The sequence below is a fragment of the Zerene cesonia genome, chromosome 5 (assembly GCF_012273895.1).
Source record: "Zerene cesonia ecotype Mississippi chromosome 5, Zerene_cesonia_1.1, whole genome shotgun sequence".
Classification (NCBI taxonomy): Eukaryota; Metazoa; Arthropoda; class Insecta; order Lepidoptera; family Pieridae; genus Zerene; species Zerene cesonia.
In genome coordinates this window covers 2,038,276-2,059,076 of record NC_052106.1, presented here as the reverse complement: position 1 = coordinate 2,059,076, position 20,801 = coordinate 2,038,276, and the positions used below count along the sequence as shown (strand labels likewise).

The following is a 20,801-nucleotide window of genomic DNA, read 5'->3' as shown; positions in this document are numbered from 1 at the left end:
TTACGTAACTATTTTTTATGCCTATTTTCCCATAAATTTTGTGGGTCAATTGTGGTAATTATAATGGTTAATTGCACAATTTAATTCATTGGAAGCTACAATAGATATATACAACGGAATTCACTAGTTCATTCCTAAAGCTTTCGTAAGCTTAGCAGAGCAGTATTTACTATACCTACTTACTTCTGAAAGCACGATGGAATACAAATCCAGTTTAGTGTTTGTGAAAGTCTAAATAGAATTGCTGGCTTTGGTATTACTCAGTAGGTAGGTATTAACTTACAAGTCGCTTAGGGATAACTAGGTTTCTGTTTTACTGGAAAGTGAAAAGAAAACAATTTACAATAAAAAGCATTTACAAGAGCATTTAGTAAATGAATACAACATTTCACGTTGTTTTCAGTACGTTAGAGCTTCAAGCTTTTGTTTAAAACTAAGAACATACATATTCAAATAGCCGAAGTCTCTCACCTACTTTTAAGGGGGCTACAAGAACTAAAATGATGCACGTACACATTTATACAAACAACGATCTTAGTCGGCTTTGACGGTACACAGACAGTGCGCGTGCGAACATGCGTCTGTATTTTTTACTCGACTAGCTTTTACCCACGGCTTCGCTCTCGTTTAATTCGGAGCAGTTTAATAGATGTTATGATTTATTTAAACCTTTCTCTTGAATCACTCTATCCGTTGCAAAAAACCCCATCAAAATCGTTGTGCAGTTTTTAAAATTTAAGCATACGTACATAGGGACAGACTATATATTGTATATATTATATTATACTATGTACTTCTGATAATTCTGCGGGTTTTCAACCGTTCTAAATAGGCATAATTATTTTCGTTTTTTTTTAAAGTTATTGTCACCAACGGAGCTGGTGGATCTCATGATGATAAGCACTGCCATCGCCCATGAACATTTCCAGCGGCGTAAGGCTATTTGCAGACATACGCCTCTGCAAATAGATCGCCAAATCAAAAAGGTATGGGATAAAGAAAAGAGGAGATTGACGGTGAGAATAAAGTAGTGGAGTGGGAACGGCCGGCGACCTTTTTTGTAGAAAATTATTATTAAGAAAGGTTAGTTAGTCGTTACGTCTATTAGATTATTTCTGAAATATTTTATTGACAATTCTTGTACTGTGGAGTGTCTTAATTTTAATTCCGATAACTTTCACGGATCGGCAGTCGAAGACCATTTCAAATCTGCAGTAGAGAGCAGCATCCACCGTGACGTGTCTTTGCGAAACAATTGTTTACGGAAACAAATGATTAGCTCTCTCATGCTTATTTACTGTTACTTTCGTATTTCATGCTTGAATTTTTGGTATTGGAAGATTAAAAAATATAAATCGGCATTATTCAACTCTTGATAACGTTTTATTTTGGAAAGTGAATTTGGTGCTTAATGACGGATTGATTGATAATTTGACTTTGAGTTCATATTATACGCAGTATATAAGAATACGATTTTGATAAAGATGATAATGAAAATAGTTTTATTTTCACACACATTCATGAATATATTCATAAGAAACATTTCCACATGATACAATGAAATTTGGTGCGTTCCTGTTGTATTATCTATATATATAAAATTCTCGTGTCACAGTTTTCGTTGCCATACTCCTCCGAAACGGCTTGACCGATTCCTCTGAAATTTGGTAAGCATATTGGGTAGGTCTGAGAATCGGCCAACATCTATTTTTTATCCCGATATTCCTACGGGATACGGTCTTACGCGGGTGAAACCGCGGGGCGCAGCTAGTCATAAATAAAATCAGTGTAGACTTTAACAGCTAACTGGTTTATGACAAAATAATTTAAACTTACATTACTTTTTTATTTCTCATGCCATATATTTAAAATAATTCAGTATAAAGGTATAAAAATAATGTTAAAAAGTAGAAAATAGAGAGTGAAATAACACAAAACATTATTTTATCAACTTATTTATTATGTCAAACACATAGAAAATATTCCATATAGACTATTCGAGTTTAAACATCTTAAAAACAATACAACGTATAAAAAAACGTTTGTACCTATTACGTAGCCTTATAAATTATAATATTAAAAAAAACGGGTATTCGCATTTTCGCAAAAAAATACGTGCCAGGTGATATGGTAGATACATTTTTTTTTTAATTTACAGATTTTTTTGTCACAGATATGTATTACTTATAACAGAGAAAAACAATTATGTTTTTGCAACACCGACGAATCAAGATTGTATCAAAATTACGTACTCCTTATTTCAATTTGCAATTCCGTATTAAAAATTCGAGGTAATGTTTAGAATTTTTTACTAAAGCAATTTTAGTTTTATAGCATTCAAATGCTTTATAGATGAGAATTTTAGTTTCATGAAACATGAATATAAATCCTCATTTATAAAAAGCGACTTTTGAAAATATCGCACAAAAAACAATATACCAATACTCTTTACTTAAATAATTCGGAACAGTACTTAGTGTAAAATATTACGCTGTATGTACTTTAGTATAATGTTTAAGCAGATCATATACAACCATTTTTCTAAATAAGTACTAAAATCTAATACATTTAACAACGATAACGTCAACAAGACAACAGATTATGTACGCAAATAAAACAAACGAAAAGAAACTATTTTTAACTATATCTAGTATACAAATTGTTAGCACCACATTTGTTTATTTTTTATTTTGTTTTTTACGCATACATTAATGGACTACAATAGAAAACAAAATGCTGTCGCACGTTACGACTACTTAACAGATAAAAAATAAAAATGACAGTTAAAAAGGCGCTAAACTACTAACTACACACTATAATCGGCAATCACAGATAAATTAGGATCTACGCTATTGTACACAACATAATATGCACATGTTTTCTTACATAATGTTATTTACAAATATATCTAAGGTGGGTTAGTATTGAAAAATAATGTTACTTTTCAATCGAAAAATAAGTAAATTTTACAAATATATAAATAAGTTTTTTTTTTACGTAATATTAAGTAAATTGTAGAAAATCAAGCACCAGGTTTTGTGTTAAAGAAATTGAAAGTTATATTACGTAAGTATTATTATTTAAGTTTCACTATATTCGCACCATCTTATACAATAAGTTCTAAGTATTTAATGCAATTTCGTTACATTATAATAAATAAATGTATTTTTTATATTTTGTACAAACACATTCACTTTTATTCAGCGAATTGATTTCTTTTGTTTGGTTTTTCTTTAATATTTTTTTTCGATTTATCAATGTCGTTTTTTTTTACCTGGTAGAAATGAGACAACATATGGGTTTTTCTGTTATATGATCTACGGATTGTATCAGATCATTAAATATGGATATTAGATTAGATTAGTGTGCGTGTTGTTAAGGGTTATAGTATGAGTCTGCCCTGGACTCCTTGAATAACTCTACCAGTCTTCTATTCTTTCTGGTTACGTTAAAAATTAGATAAAATTTAGATAGTGTCGCCTAACTTGACCCTTTTCACGAAAGTTACATCAATTGAACAGATTTTTCTGTGGTGTGCAAATACTATAAAATTTCGTTGTAAAGACAATCACATCATTCTAATTGTGTTCTTATAGCAACGTAATAAGATGATAACTTTCATTATTTACTTTAACTATTCAAGACGAACGATAAATATCATTATTTTTGACGTCGATTTTTACAGATCATGTGTATTTATTTCAAAACAATATACATCATCATTTTAAATGTACCAGAAAAATGGGTCACATTATCAATTTAATTTATATTATAAAAAATACTCAACTTTTTATAACAGTAGGCAAAAAATTTAACTTCTATAAATTTAGTCATTGAAGAATGATCATACTCAAGTAATATGGCTAAAAAAATAGAGATTCAGCGAAAAAAGAAATTAAAATTTTTCTGGTACTTTAAAACATTTCCCGGGGGTATTATAACTGACATATAAGGCTATTTCTCATGTCTCCCCAGAGCGTCCAAGTTGCTGTGGTGCGAGTCTATTCTATTCATGTTCGCTTTGAACTCGTCCCGCAAGTCTTTGGTCAACGTCGGCGAATTTGGCGCCAAATCCCTCTCGACATTTTGTCGTTCCGACGCGATAAAGTCGTGCGACCCGTTCACGTGCGGTCGTTCCGATAATTTCGTCGTGTCGTACGATAGGTCGAAGTTGGATACAGATTTCACTTTGTCCGCCGCTTCTAGCCCGGCGGACATTGATTTTGATGTTGGATTATCTGTGCGTGATAGAAGTTGTGGAAAAAAATAAAAACAGATTAAAAGCATAATTTGAACTCTTTTAGGCTTTCTTTTCTTCTTTTTTGTTCTTCTTTTCGTTTATTTTACAGTATACAGATTGGATTATTTAACTGGCCATCGTTGGCGAAATCCGAAACTATAAGGACCAACGGGTCACGGAGCCGATTTAGATGAAGAATAAAATAACATACTCAGACTTTCAAAAAGCAATATTTCTATATAGCCGGGAATCAAACCCGCTGATTGAAGGAAGATTATTATTTCACCATCAAGTGACATCCTACTTCCAACTAATACTATAAATACGAAAGTTTGTAAGGATGTGTGCGTTTGTTGCTCTTTCACGCAAAGACTACTGAACCGATTGCAATGAAATTTGGTACGTAGACAGCTGGACAACTGGAATAACATATAGGTTTTTAAAGGGAAAGGGATAAAGAAAGGATTGACGACTGGAAAGAAGGAATGGACTGGGAAGTGTGAGGAAAAGGAAACTGTTCTTTATAAATAAATGCATTTTACCTTTTAGATTATCGGGTGTAATTGGAGTTTTATCCCGATCATCTTTGTGGTCTTTGGGCATAGACATAGCGCGCGGACTCAGCATACCCAACACCCTGTATACAGACAAACATTATGTAATATTAATCATTAATTATATTGTTAAATCAATATTATTGTGACCGGGACAAAAAGATTACTTGCGAACTTCGATAGAGTTTTAGAATTTTTAATAAATTATTTTTCGTCAAAATCGGATTTTTACTAATTATTGTTTTATTGAATCCTTCATTCACAAAAAAAAACTGCATTTACATATCTAAAAATTTCTATATATTATTTTTATATGTCATCATAGTCATAAAATGTACTTGTGATAATGTTCCCTAGGTTAAGTCTCAATTTGTAATTATTCCAAAACAATAAAGCATAAATAAATAAATAAAATAAATAAAATAAAATTGTTATCAAATCTGAGGATTATAATCTGTGATCACAAATTGTGATCCTTATGACAATCTGACGTAGTAGCCAATAAATATCCTAAAATTTACTATAATTTTAATATATGCATTTTTATATCACAATAAAAAAGACGTATTGATAACAAAACTTAAATCTACCCGCAAAAACTTCACTCATATAACATATAATATCAACTTATACAAATAATACCTAGAATTAGACAGATCCCCAAATGGCGTGTTGTGGTGTGGAGTGTTGGCCGGCGACGCGCTGGCCACCGCCCAGCCCTCGGCCAGCAGCGTCTCGCCGATGTCTATGGAACCTTCTGGAATGTTCCAGACCAAACGTGCGTGTCACAAGTCTACTGTGTGAATGTTTGTCAGATAGAACTTAGGTATAGATAATTATGGAATGTAGATAAATTAATAATTTTTTTTTACGCGTGAGTTACGGCGAATAAATAAATTAGAATACGGCATTTTAATTTATTTTATCATACAATAAAGTACGCAAAGAAAATATCTTGTGTAGCGCCAAATTAAAAATTTGTTTTTTTAAATAGCCTAATTTTATAAATAGATACACTAATGTTTATATAAATGAAGTAGCAATATTATACATATAAACCTTCCTCTAAATCATTCTATCAATTAAAAAAAAAGCTCAACCATAATCCGTTACATTGATTTAAAGATAGAAGCATATATAGAGACACAGGGACAGATAGAGAAAGCGACTTTATTTTATACAAAGTATATATAAATATAAAGTTTATATTACCATCAGTAACGTCATATAGCTTGATCCCGGGTATCTCCTTGTCCATATCCCCTCTCATAGAGGCCGTTCTCTTATACGTGCATGTTTTGGACAACAGCGGCTTCCATCTTGCGACCTGAAAATAATTTATCGCAAATTATAATACAATACTTGCTAGCGTACATACTAGTTGGAGCACACGACTTTGTCCACTGTAAAAAAATGTAATTTTGACTTTTATGAGAATTTTATAATGTGCTTTACATATTGCTCGTAACGGTATTTTATAAATAGTACTAGCTGTATCTCGTGACGTCACTCGCTTAGTACCCGGGTAAAAAATAGCCTATGTACCAATCGAGATTATAAACTATCTGTACCAAATTTCATACCGATACGAGAAGACGATAATATCTAATATAACATTTATTTCCTCTTTATTCTTCATTCACTACCTACTCAGTGTCTCATACCAATATACATATTATATAAATAATGTCAATACACCGTTTCCAATTCCGCATATACATTTTTTGAAGTAGATAAAATGGGATATTTTTAAATGGATTTTTATTACCAGGCGGGATTCTAACCCACGTCTTTTTGCCAAACCGTAGGTAGCAACGGCCACCCGTGATCCCGCCTCGGCAATCGAATTTCTTCTACCCTTTCGGTTTAAAGACGCGGGTTCGAATCCCGACTCGTGAAAGTTTTCTATCCTTCAAAAATTTGTCATTTATAAAGCATTTCAATACTATAGAAGCAAAAATTAATATGGATAAAATGCTCTAAAAAGAGCCGCATACCTGTGTAAGTTCTTCAAACCGCTCGACAGCCTGCGGATGCCACTTGGGCCACTGTTCCGGCGGAGTCTCCTCAGCCGACGCCGGCTTCACGCCCGCCAGGAAGCACTCCATCGCCTGATCAATCATGATAATATGTTTTTTAGTACTTTATTTTTTTAGGTTATATAATTTTGTTTAAAAGGATAAGCATAGATGATATGATAGATGTATTGAGAGTTTATTTAATGATAGTAATTTATTTTATAGTATTTAATTATATGTACCACCGGCGAAGTCGCGGCGGAGTAATTTATAAACATTATTTATTTGTTGAATGATTTGATTTGATTGGATAAACGCACAAGTCTCAGGAACTTCTGGGCCGATTTGGATGAAATTAGGTACAAAGTTTACGATCCGGGAAAAGATATAGGATAGTTACTATACTGGAATTCCCACGGACACGAGGGCTATGTGGGGAAGACAGGGTCTTCCAACTATTAACATTTTCCTTTAATCACGCGGGCAAAGCCACAGGCGTAAGGCTAGTATCATATAGAGGGCTATTTTTTTTTGTACTAGCCTGGAATCTCAGTCGAAGCAGATCAGCTCGCAGTTCGCACAGCTCGTGAGTCGCAACATATTCGCTGTCGCCGTAGTCTAAGTAGAATACGTCAGCCACCTGCAATACATATTTGAAACGGAAATTACGAATGTGAGTTCATTGGATCCCGCACTAGGCAGTGCCTGTCCTGCGGGACCATAAACGAATAACATTAATAATTATAAAATTTCATAGCGGCGACAATTTCGTATCTATTATTTAAAAATTCTATAAATAAATACACTTAATACAAAATTTCATGCAAATTAAAAATTAAAATTAAACCGAGGAAATTAAATAACAAACTCAAAAATAAAATAAAAAAAAAGGTACAAAGATTAATGTCAAATTACAATTCATAGTTGTGTTAACAATTATTTTTTCCGTTACGTTACATTGTGCAAAATTATTATTCTCCTATTTTTCTCTTTCTCTTCTCCCTCCCTTCTTGCGAATTGTCCCCAATTTTAACCCGCAATAAATAGTGCGCAATATAACTGACCGTCTCCTTGGTACAGTGGTTAACGCGTAAGCGTAGAACCGAGGGGTCCTGGGTTCAATTCCGGGTGGGGACGCACAAAAAAAAAATGTCTCGGTCTGGCAGGACACAAAAGGCTGATCACCTACTTGTCCGTAAAGCCTATTGATCAGTGAAACAGATGTTCATCATCTGCCCCATACCCCACTAGGGGCACGGGACTTCACTTTAATATAAGCTATAATTAAATGTACATATACATTTTATAAGTGCTTGAGAATACTTCATTAATTCATTCATTCATTCATTCATTCACTCATTCATTCACTCACCTGTTGCGTGGCGTCGAACTCGTTCGGCCGCAGGTCGTCGACGCGGGCGCGGTACCAGCGCCCGTCGTGGCGGAACACAGCCGCTACCACTTGACCAACGGACACGGATTTTAACTGGTGCAACATAATATTTTTTTTGAGAATCAGAAATGGTAACCTCGCCCTAATTCTTTGGTGGTGGTTTCTTTTGTAGAAAATAATTATTTTAGAATATTTATTTCAGTGTCGCCCTCAGATCTAGGGTAAAAATACTATATAAATAGATAATTCAGAGTATTATTTAATATGAATTATAAATTCGTTCACTGTGAATGAATATCCTACTAATTCCTACTATAATATTATAGATGCGAAAGTTTGTAAGGATGTGTGTGTGTTTGTTGCTCTTTCACGCAAAAACTGCTGAACCGATTGCAATGAAATTTGATACGTAGACAGCTGGACAACTGGAATAACATATAGGCTACTTTTATCCCGATTTTCCTACGGGATACAGACTTACGCGGGTGAAACTGAGGGGCGCCGCTAGTTTAAATTAAAAAAAAAACACACACACACAAGAATGTCTGGCTGTATAGAAATTATTGCGCTATTACTAATGAAATATTTGTAATATATACTGTATGAAAAACTTGTAATTGAACAAAATAACGAATTGATTATGGGCGATGAAAATAAATAAATAAATACGTATACACTTACAGCATGTGCGCTTCGATTGTCCTTGTTGTTGTAATAGTCCGTCATGTGCGCGACTAGTTCGTCTAGTTGTGCGACTTGTGGGCCAACAAATTGCACCCAGAATCGGGACGGTGACGACACTGCCGACACGTACACTTCTATCGAAGAGCTCGTGTCTGTAATTCGATTTATATTATAAAAAATTTATGGTATAAATATAGTTAATTTTATTTACATGCGTGTGTGTTAGGTGCAGATAGGATGCATGTGTATATATGTTTCTGTGTTTAAATTCTAGCCATCAATTAAATGAACCGTAAGTGTGCTCGTTACCTTTTACCATGGTTGCCTGGAAGAGATCACTTCTAAGTGATAAGGCCGCCAAACTAATTGTACACATTCTTCTGTTATTACTTTACTATAATAATCTTTTTTTTATTTCTTTCCATATACAATATTGTTGAAGAGTTAAATAAATAAATAACGTTCGAATTAATCTTATTACTGTATTATGAAAAGCATTTTTTATTGTATAAATCAGTATTATTGGGTATGCGTTATAATAAACGGTTTGCGTGTCATTGAGTGTATGACATCATATTGAAGTTATAATCTGGAGAGCGCGAATTGTGCACAATTTCATATAAAACAAATACCCGTAGCTTCTTTATATACCCATAAAAAAGCACAAAATGCAAAACATTGTAACACATGTCTACCCTGTACCTAAAAATGAAACACAAATCCAAAAACTAAACTAAAACATGCAAAAATAAACAAACAAAAAATAAACAACACATTGTTGAACAAACAAAACGATATAAGTAAAAGAATAAATAAAAAATACCTTTAAGTCATATTCTGATATCCTATTTATGAGGCGATAATAAGGGAAGACCTCCAAGCAACAAAACACATGATACAATTTTATATCAAATAGTATAATATATAAAAAGTCTACCCCCAAAAAAGAGTTCCACTACCCACCAGTTCCAGCGGCAGTTCCAAAGAATCCTAACCACCATAAAAAAAGTTCCGAGTGAGGGTAGTTGAACATTTTTTTGTCCCACAAAACACACAAAGCATGCTCACCCGTGCGCTTGTATCGCACACGCTTGGCGGTGTCACCTGTGTCCGTGGTGGCGGTCGGGGGCGAAGCCGCCGGGATGCTGAGCGGCAGGCGGGGGCGCTTCGCTTGCTCGACTTCGCGACGGCACTTCTCTTGGGCCACCTGGTTATTTTTTTGTATATTTTGATAATTGATGTTCCTAAGAGTGTATGTGCTTTTCGTTTAACTATATGATGTTTTCAATCTGTGATACTAAATTATAGCTTCGAAATAAAATGTCTATCTGGTCGCCCCGACTCCGCCTGACAATACTCGTATATATACATTATTTTTCTATTCGATTACGATATACGATTCGTTCGACCGGTCTTCAATTTCTAGCTGAGTAACCGACACGACGTTTTTTGTATGTATACATTTATCATCTACACTAATATTATAAAGAGGAAGTATTTGTTTGTTTGTTTGTTATGGATAAACTCAAAAAGTACTGGACCGATTTTAAAAATTCTTTCACCATTAGAAAGCTGCACCTACGCTGAGTGACATAGGCTATATATGTACCACGGGCGAAGCCGGGGCAAACAGCTAGTATGAAGATAAAAAGTTAAAAAAAACAATTGAATTTTACAAGGAAACTGAGTAAACAAAGTATTAAAAAAGAAACTCATTAAGAAAATTCTCCCATATAAATATAACACAAATATTTGGTTTCATTGGAAATTTAGATATAGATTTTCACGCCTAAATCTTATACAATGCTATGACTAAATCAGAATTTTCATGGTTCAGCATAAATGTTAATTGTTCGAATTTTGAAATACATATTTCATATTTGTGTAAGTAAAATAAAATATTATATCTATTTATATTATGGAATTGAGAAAAGGTTCTATGGAAGAGATCAAGCGAAAATGAATATATATGTTCACAGACTTCACAGTACGCTAAGATACAGTTATGTTAAGACAAAAATAAAAAAAAAATCTTTGAATATAATCCTCCTGCTGTCACTAATCTACCATTCTCTTTGTGGTAACAAACAATAAACCAACAATTTTTGAAATGCAATTATCAATTTGGCACTAGATATTCAGCTGATCATATATTTTAATTCAGATCATATATTCTGAAAACTTCCAAATATTTAAATAAACATGTTCTAAGTCAGGCTTAAACGACACGTCCATAGAATGCACATTTAATAAAAAAAAACACCCTACATATAAAATAGGACACATAATAAACACTCACACAATTATCAATAAGTTTCTTTGCTTGTTCGATCTGCTCCTTGGTGCCTCGGAAAGTGATTCTCTTCAACTCGTTGCTGCCGCCTCCCGCCGCACTCTCGACCTTCACTCTCGCACCACTCAGGTGACTTATATCATGTATGTTTTCACCGCCTGTACCTGAACATTTTGCGGCTTAATGAATGTTGGGTAATTTTCATTAACATTATTAACTGGGTAAGTAATAGGTGTTTAAATTGAACCCTATATAACCTCTGGCATATGCCATGGGTTATGTACGTTAGTTACTTATGTGTAGGCGATCATTGTGATCACGTGTTTATATAGTTTCATATGCATCATCATTGCTTAAAAAATTAGTAATTTTACAAACAAAAATCAATTCTGTAATTTTTTTGTTATGATATTGTACATTTCATATTTTTCTGTACTCCAGAGTCCTCCTTTCATAAATCTAATCACTTGATGATTCATATCATGCACCGAACACTTACGTGTATTTAGTGTTTAATCAAACTTACCAATGATTCGTCCAACTGACCACCCAGGTACCTCCATGAAGTCCTCTACAATAGCAGGCTGTTGTTTGATAAAATCATGTACCATCGCCTCAGCAAGTTGGGTAGCATTTGTCCGTCCCCTGATAATACATACATCGTACTCTTTATCGGTAAACTTCTTGAAATGAATTAGAGCACCAGATTTATTCTCTATCTCTTTTATGTTTGAACCGTTTCTACCTGAAATATTATATTTATAAGACATCTGATTGTAAGATAGAATAAAAAAGACTCAAATAAAATAGTTAAATAATATAATTGATGATAACATATTGACAAAACATTCTTATATATAATGATTATATGTCAGTAATATTATATTTTGTTCCTTTTGTATGACCTCAAATATTCGAAATATAATCTACAAAATCAAGGTCTATTGTTTCTGAAAATTAAACTTTCAAAAGGCAAAGAATACTAGCAATTTAATATTAAATGTATATTAACAATAATATTTAAACAAACTTTCTACTTGTAGTGGATATGTTATACTCAAAAGCCGAAAATGCTTATTGAGCGAAAAAATTGCTCACAACGCGTTTCGGTCACTTTTTTTTCATAAAGAAATACAGAAAGTGAAATTTATGTTGAGGCTGAAATGAAAATGTTCATAACATTGCAAGAAAAAAAGTGCAATAATGTGAATGGGTAATCATCAATAAGCTTTATATAAGATCACTGACTACACAGTGATAACAAGACAAAACAAATAAATTTATAACATAGCAATACAAACTTCGACAATTTTTTTTAAGTATAGCAGAACTACATTGCTACAACTTCCTTATTCATGAATTTAAATTTAACTTTGTTATCTTTTTGTGACACCTCTCAAGGATTTAGTAATATAATAATGGATGAGATGATGTATGCTAAACAAATCATGAATCAACTCAAGACGGTATTTAATATAGATTTATGTCTCCAAAATGAGATCATTTTTATTATTTTTCTTAACAAACTAGGTGATATTATCGATTTATAGGACAAAAATTTAGAAATATATTGAATTTTTAAATACATGCAAATCTATTCATCTGTTTAGCTGTGACTGCCACTCAAATATTCAATGACATTATAAAAAAAATAAAAGTTCATTATGTTTGTTCATTATAATCATATTTTACATTGCTAGTACAATCAATACTTTACCCATATAGTTTAGCTTGTAAGCCATTAAATGAAAGAAATAAAATATTAATGCAGTATTTAAACATATAATCACAAATCTATACTTCTATACTATCTATACTAATATTATAAAGAGGAAAGATTAGATTTTTTGTTTGATTGAAATGAATAAGCTCCAAAACTACTGGACCGATTTAAAAAATTCTTTCAGGTTTGGCAAGCTACACACTATTCCCAAGTGGCATAGGCTATGTTGCATTAAAAAAAATTAGGAATGCTTACTAAAACTTGAACAATCTAACCTAAGGTGTAAAAAAACTTTATTACGTCCATGCAAAGCCATGATGGCCTGCTAGTTCTTATAATATTGGAAGTGAAATTGAGTTTTAACATAAATTTTATTATATACTAGCTGACCCGGCAAACGCTGTTCTGCCTTACTCTTATCCTTTAGGGGTATGAAAAATAGATGTTGGCCGATTCTCACACATACCCAATATGCACACAAAATTTCATAAGAATCGGTCCAGCCGTTTCGGAGGAGTTTAGCAACGAAAACTGTGACACGAGATTTTTATATATTAGATTGTTACTGAATTATAATAAATATTTTAATGAATAGCTTACCAATCAGAGCAGGAACAATACTTTTAGGCACATGCACTTCAATCACATTCACTCTAGATGTTTTCACGGATTTATCAGTTTCCTCATCCTTCTTGAACACATAGTAGACAACAAATGCTGTGACGGTGACTATTGAGAAACCAAGTGCTACTGGTAGCACCAACTTAGCATTGAGTGGCATTTTTCTGTAAAAACATATTATTATTAATAATAAGAAAATATGATTATTAATTATATTGATTCTAATTAGGCAAATATAACAAACTTTTGGACGATTAAAATGTAGTGTATCTTTTAAAATTGCAATACTTGCATTGTAAAGTTCAAAGAGGTGCATTGCTAGATCTTATTGCTAACAATTATGATATTTATTGGATACCTTTGTTAAAACACAAATGCTCCAATAAGACATTACTTGTTTGAGGACAAATTAGTGTGTAAGTTGGCTAACTTATAATAATTTCGTATATTCCAAGAAATCTTAACTAAGTTGACTGCAATTTGTTTTTTCTCAAATTAGATTTTCATACAAATCCACTGCTAAATATATTGAAACAACAAACAAGTTCCTTTAAGTTGTGGGTCCAAAGTTTCATTCAAATCACAACTTTTCCTTGACCTATTAAAAGGCGTTATTTTTATACCTTTAAACAAAAATTAATAATAAAAATATTTATCACAATTCAATGTAGCACTACATTCATGAAAGTGATACAATATCTATTAGCAGCTATGACATAATGATGAAAGAAAAGTTACTTCATAGGTAATCTGATACTAGGTAAGTACGTTAGAAAAATATAATTTATAGAACTTTATCAATGTTATAGCACACTTTTATTATTTTATGTATATTACCTGACTTATACTTACTTAGATCGTAACTTTTTGTATCCAAATAATGTATTTTTCTGTTATTTCGTATCGTATTTAAACTCGTGCGAACAATTCGAACGAATATTTATATCTAATTTGACACATAGCAATGTCAGATGTCAATAAATTTTGATGTAAGTGTCGTTTCACGCATTTAGTATTGACGCAAAATTTTGAAGCAAATATTTTTCTAAAACGATTAATAAATCAAATAAGTATGCAACTTAATAATGGAATGATGGGTGTGTATTACAGTATAATATAATGACAAATGTACTGATTAGTACTCATTAGTATTCTGCAAAATATGTTTTATCGTAGGTAGAATACCTAAATTAGTTTCTCTGTCTACATGTTTGATGCGATTAATTGATCAATTCGTGACATAATAGTGTCACTTTTGAGATTTTGTGTATACATTCATCATATATGAAAAATATTTTTACGGAATAAAATTGTTAGAGGTAAAATTTAATATTAAAAAAATACAGCTTTCGTTATGATCTAAGTTATAATAGTTAAGTATCAGTCACTTTATCTATACTTCATACTAATATGTAAGTCTGAAGCGTTTGTTTGTTTTTTGTTTGAAAGCGCTAATTTTAAGAAGTACGGGTAGGTTTGGATAAAATTTATATTACGCACCTACAAAGATGGTTTGAGAACTGAGAAATGATATAGGATAGTTTTTCCCGGGACTGTCTATCTTTGATAATGTGGGCAAAGCAGTGCGAAGTTAAATTAATATACTACAGTAACGCCTCAGATTATAAAAAAGCGACAGTAAGCACTATAGCATATATTACTGAAATTGATATTCACCATAGAATAAAAATTTACAAATAATGTTTTCCCGCAGTATTTTTGTTAGTAGGTGATAGGAAGCAGCTTTTAACTACCGTTATCAACACGCATCTGAATAATAAATTTTCAGTGTGAAAGTCGAGTGTGCTTCGCACAAATTGGCTAGCTCGCATCAGGGAATGTACCACACCCCCACCGGAGATGTCGAATAGCAAATGCTACTGTATTTCGTTCGGTGTATGGGGGAGTCGGAGGCCCGTAACCTGGACAATTCTCAGCCTACTTCTCTATTCGCGTCGTCATTCCTTAAGCGCATTTGCAGCGGCCCTATCTCAGGCTAACTACCATTTTAGTTGCTTCTTATTGAATAAAAAAAAAGACGAATGCTTTATGTACTCCTGAATTGCATCTATAATTCCCTACCATTCTACTTTTATGGTATACTAGCTGTTCGCCCCTCATACTGGCTTCGCCTATGGTATTTATAAAGCCTCTGTCACTCAGTGAAGTTTCAGCTTTCTAATGGTGAAAGAATTTTGAAAATCAGTCCAGTAGTTTTTGAGTTTATCCATTACAAACAAACAAAAATACAAATTTTTCCTCTTCATATATTAATGGTATATAATCAACATTAATATAGTATAAATAAAAAAGCATGCAATAAAGACATCATAAAGATATTTTCTACTCGGCTGGTTTAATTCAGAAGAAATTTTGCGATTGATATACCTATTATTTAGTGAATAGTTATCAAGTCAGCGAAACTTACTGACTTTATTTTCAGAAATCAAGATATTTCAGCAAGTTGTAACTATTTTAAACTGAAACCTACAATTGATCTTATTGAACATGGCCTGGGATTTAACATTAGGTGAGGTCTTTACCTCATTTATGTTAAGTATTTCGACCTTGGAAGTTTTTCTTACAATTTCATGTCATACAAAAGTTATGAAGCTTTGTATTCGCGAACGAGCTTAAGTTACCACACATCATGCATTTTCGGGATAATTTTAGTTTATATTTAAAATTTCGATACCTCCGTAGTCAAAATCCATTTATAAGAGTACTTAAATATTCTAAAAGTTAAGTTAGTAGTAACATATTTAAATAGTATATGTAGGTAATACATACCTATATTTATTTCTATTGTTTGTTTGGACGACTTTGATGCATTTCGTGCACGCTAAAAGCGGATTATTTCGGAATGTTGATCACAAGTCACAAGATCAAATCGCGAGAATGAACATGATTGTGCAACCACAGTAAAATGCTGTAAAATATGCACCTCCGTTATTTGCCTTGTTATTCGCACGTACGTATGCAGTATAAAAGTCTATAGAATGATTTTTTAAGTTATCTATTCATTTAATTGCACAGTACAGTAAAACATCTATCAGTATTTCATTATCATAAAATTACTCCTAAATCATATTCACCCTGTCTAACAACGAGCGTGCGGTTCGTAATGGTGGTTGTATCATATTTTTTTTATTGTCTCCACATTTCCACAATCACGAATGCTATTGCCAGTCCGCCCATCGGATTGACGGTAGCTATACGTAGTATATTACTTACTCTGTGGTAGCGCGTTCACAGCATAATGTTGAGACCATATAAACGTCGTTATTTACGTCCTAATAATATGCAAGAGGCCTTTTATGGGGGTAACGTATTAAGTATAGCGAAATACATGTTTAAATTATTTAATATTATAGATTGAAATATCATTTCATTTCAACTAGTATAGTATAATGTTATCTGTGGTAGGTCTTCATTTTTTAATGGGCTTTCAGAGCTTTTTTAAAGCAAAAATTTGGATGATGAAAGAATATTTTTGTGTGCCTCTATGTACAAACACTTTAATAAATACAGGTTTATAATAGATTTGGCTAGTTATGTTTTCTATTTCTTTATCGGAAATGAAAGTATTTGTGCTATATCTGTAAAGTCAAAGTAAAATTGTTCGAGAAACGTTATTTAAATCTACATAACATTATAAAAAAAAAAATTATTCTAACCATTAAGAAATTGATGAACAGATTTTGAATACGTCGTAACAAAAAAGGCACCACCCCGAATGTGTTTTGGTACTACCCTGGACCGAGAAGTCCTACCAACAAAAGGGCCAAATTTAAGTCCATTTATGAGAAGAAATGCGGGAGAGGTTCGGAAAAATTTAGGTCCGGGAACTTATGAAAATGATCGTGATGCTTTCTATGACCTTACTCACAGGGTATATAAATTAATTCATATTAAACGTTATAAATATAATTAGGCAAATACTTTGTAACACGCTTCTATTAGCTTCACCTGTATGTTTGTATATAACCCACTCCTTAAGGCTCGATTTTGAACTACTTTAAACAAACCGATTAAAAAAAAATTAAAGAATAGAAGAAATTTTATCACGAATAGGATCGAATTCCTCCTCGTCATAAAACTGCATCTTTTTCCGAGAGTTCAGGTTATAAAAAGACGCGGCTTCCGGAGTTCGGATCCCGACTCGTGATCAAATTTTTCTATTCTTTAAAAATGTATTATTTTAAATGCATTTGAATGTTAGAAAATTAATAATTAGACTGATTTGATTCAAACTTCGTGTGCTTATCAAGAATCTGTTACAATGCAATAATTTAAGGATCTTATTATCTTGACCAAGATCGCCAAGATCAAATAAATGTCCTACGTATACTTTGTGAATGAAGTAGTGAGACAAGCAGTTGATTTTATAATTTAAAAGCTAAGGTAGAAAAATATCGTGTTGTATACGTTGTATATATAGTATTATGATATCTGTGGTTGTATGTAGTATTTACATATTGTATGGTTTCCACACACTTCAACTTAGATACGGTTAAGTATATAGGATTGTAAAGTTAGTTCATAAACGGTTTATTGCGTGATTTTTTGTAGATTTATAGCAAACTGTACTACGGTCCAAAATCACCCCGTTGGACAGTTAAGCACGAATATCAACCGCCGCCGAAAGAGCCGAGCCCGGAAAAGCCAATACCGAAAAATTGTGCTCCATTTAATTCCACATCGAAGAGAAAAGGACTATTTAAGGCCAATGATTATCCTGCGTATGTGAATATAAGAATATAATGCATTATGACACATACTAGTATAATATTATATTATCTATTTAAAATAAAATCTCTAAATAAAATAAAAAATAAATAAATCTATGGCCACATTCGTGAGACGAGACGAGACAGAGTCCTTCGCTTCGCTATTCTCACGATTGTTAATGCGGTATTAGTTAGAAAAATGCTCCTCGCAAGTTACGCCTACATTTTACTACTTTTTTGAATATAATATTGCAGCAAATAGTTGAGCTGCGTTCGCTTGATGGTAAGCAATCGCTACCCATGAACATTTGCAGAAGTAGGGTCCCTGCAAATACGTTGCCAGCTTTTCCATAGGTATAATATAAAGCTAAGATTTTGTTAGTTTGTTTGTTTGAATGCGCTTATAAAAGAAACCGGAAAAGCCTCATTTAATAAATTCTTTCACCGCCCCGTGGTTTCACCCGCGTAAGTTCGTATCCCGTAGGAATATCGGGATAAAAAGTTGCCTATATGTTATTCCAGTTGTCCAGCTATCTACGTACTAAATTTCATTGTAATCGGTTCAGTAGGTTTTGCGTGATCTTTCACGAACACACACACATCCTTACAAACTTTCTCATTTATAATATTAGTAGGATAGTAGGGTTAGTAGGAAGTAGGATGAAAGGCACTGGGATAACATATTTTATTAATTTTATTACTTAAGTGAAGTGGTTAAAGTATCGTTTAACAAATTGTACTTTATGATACGCTTGACGAATACTTTTATTCTTTAACGTTTTAGAGCCTGCGATTACTACCCAATATACAAGAAGAAGGAAATGAAATTTGCATACAGCTTCTCAGGAAAGAAGGTTTTGAAATGTGCTGTTGAGGTACTTTTCATAACATAATGATAAATATACAACAGTCATTGAACTTTAACAAACATTTTAAATTTATCTTCGTATCTTAATCAGAACATTTTCTAAAGTGTATTATTTTCTAACCAGTTGTATACTGTCTATAAGATTTAAAATTAGATTATCTAATCGCCGAATGAACCCAATTAATATTAAATAGCATAATTGCTTATTTGTTTGTTACACAGATAAAATGCGTTCCGTATAATTTGGATGCATGTGGAGTCTGCGGCTGTTCTTGTTCCGCTCAAGGGGATTATTGGCAATATGAAAATAGAATATTCCTCTGCAGAAAACACTATACGAGATTATTTAAACATTGTCTTTCCAAATTTCAAGGAGCTAAACTAGCTGAGTTTAAGGTAATTTTACGAGTTGCTGACTATAACATTCGTACACTGTACGCATGTTTGCAGTTTTGAGTTTCGTATGCAAAAAACATTTTAAATGCTGCCATGCAATACAAGCGGAATAGTGGTGTGTTCGCAAACTGTTACTTAAAGGCTGTTATTATTAGTTAGATTTAATTAAATAAGATGTATCGACATTAAAACAATAAAATATTTTTTTTATTAAAATTGATGTAATACTAATCAACGAAATGTCTTTTTTAGTCAATACGAGATTGTTTCTTCGCACACGCACATAATAGCTGCAAAGCTGCATTAAAAATTATGACTGTTGAAGAGATTGAGAAGAAACTGAGAAAAGAAGCTTATCTAGATTTATATTTTCCACAACGTCGTTATTGTAACAATTAGATGGCAAAAAAAGAAAATTCGCGAAATCACGGCAGATATTTTTTGGAGACATATTGTGTACTTAATATAGGAAGTTTAAAATGAAAACGTTGTTATTATAGAAATAAAATTTTTGTTCCCCTTTTTTGTTTCATTTTAATTTTAATTTTTACTGGCAACATTCTAATCATCAATCATCTGACTTCTGATTATCACGGCCAGTGCTATTTATTTACAGTTTTATTTTATCTGATTGAGAATTTTGTGAAAACAAACAGATAACATGAAACTAGATTCCAATAATAAGATGATAAGTGGTGATGGTGGTACCGAGACCCCAGAAGAAGTAGTGGACCCACGACAAAATGCCGAAGATTTAATTGATGAGATATTGGCTGAATTTACCGAATCTCGTTCACCTGATGGAAGATATGGCACTAGCATTCCGGAGAATTTGCTCAACATGATGCAATCTCCACGAACGTTAGGCAATGCGTTTAACATTATACAACCCCCACAAACGCGAACACCTGCGAATTCCTTTTCCGAAAATACATCTATTGAAGATATTGACCCTTCTTCGGACCTCGGTACTTCGATACGAAACAAATGTATGGAACTTGAGGAGATCTTACAGAGTTTGAAATCGCGACTTAATCATGTTGTTCTCGACGAAAACATCATAATAAGCCCCGAAGCTAATTCCATGGAGGCACAGCTTGAACATGATCTTGATACTGATTGCCAGGAAGATTTATCTCTGCAGGAGTTTCTTGAAATTTTACATTCCCAAAACAAAATAACAAACAGTGGTGTTCAATAACTCTTTACTGATATATTTTAAGCCTGAATGAATTTACTATGTGCAAATTTAAAATTAGAAAATAATTATATTATGAAATT

At 32.6% G+C, this 20,801-nt stretch overlaps 2 protein-coding genes across 4 annotated transcripts; one reads left to right on the top strand and one right to left on the bottom strand.

Moving 5' to 3' along the window:
• Window positions 1–1,939: 1,939 nt before the first annotated feature.
• On the bottom strand, window positions 1,940–14,487 carry LOC119840094 (tudor and KH domain-containing protein homolog). Of its 3 annotated transcripts, none has more exons than XM_038366600.1 (13): window positions 14,379–14,487; window positions 13,506–13,690; window positions 11,709–11,927; window positions 11,189–11,346; window positions 9,958–10,096; window positions 8,887–9,041; window positions 8,185–8,298; window positions 7,354–7,452; window positions 6,792–6,905; window positions 6,007–6,121; window positions 5,437–5,551; window positions 4,783–4,877; window positions 1,940–4,238 (listed from the first exon to the last, which is right to left on the bottom strand). In XM_038366600.1, exons 2-13 carry the CDS (start codon window positions 13,684–13,686, stop codon window positions 3,955–3,957), a joined length of 1,788 nt encoding a protein of 595 aa, XP_038222528.1. In that variant the 5' UTR covers window positions 13,687–13,690; window positions 14,379–14,487; the 3' UTR covers window positions 1,940–3,954. The 3 variants fall into 3 exon arrangements, with proteins under 3 accessions (XP_038222528.1, XP_038222530.1, XP_038222529.1); XM_038366601.1 differs by having other exon boundaries at window positions 2,152–4,238; window positions 9,994–10,096; XM_038366602.1 differs by lacking the exon at window positions 14,379–14,487 and having other exon boundaries at window positions 11,709–11,827; window positions 13,506–13,626.
• Window positions 14,488–16,034: 1,547 nt separating this feature from the next.
• Window positions 16,035–20,302, top strand: LOC119839925. Its single transcript, XM_038366373.1, has 6 exons — window positions 16,035–16,056; window positions 17,225–17,418; window positions 18,099–18,268; window positions 19,041–19,131; window positions 19,347–19,520; window positions 19,773–20,302. Exons 1-6 carry the CDS (start codon window positions 16,035–16,037, stop codon window positions 19,917–19,919), a joined length of 798 nt encoding a protein of 265 aa, XP_038222301.1. The 3' UTR covers window positions 19,920–20,302.
• Window positions 20,303–20,801: the final 499 nt, after the last annotated feature.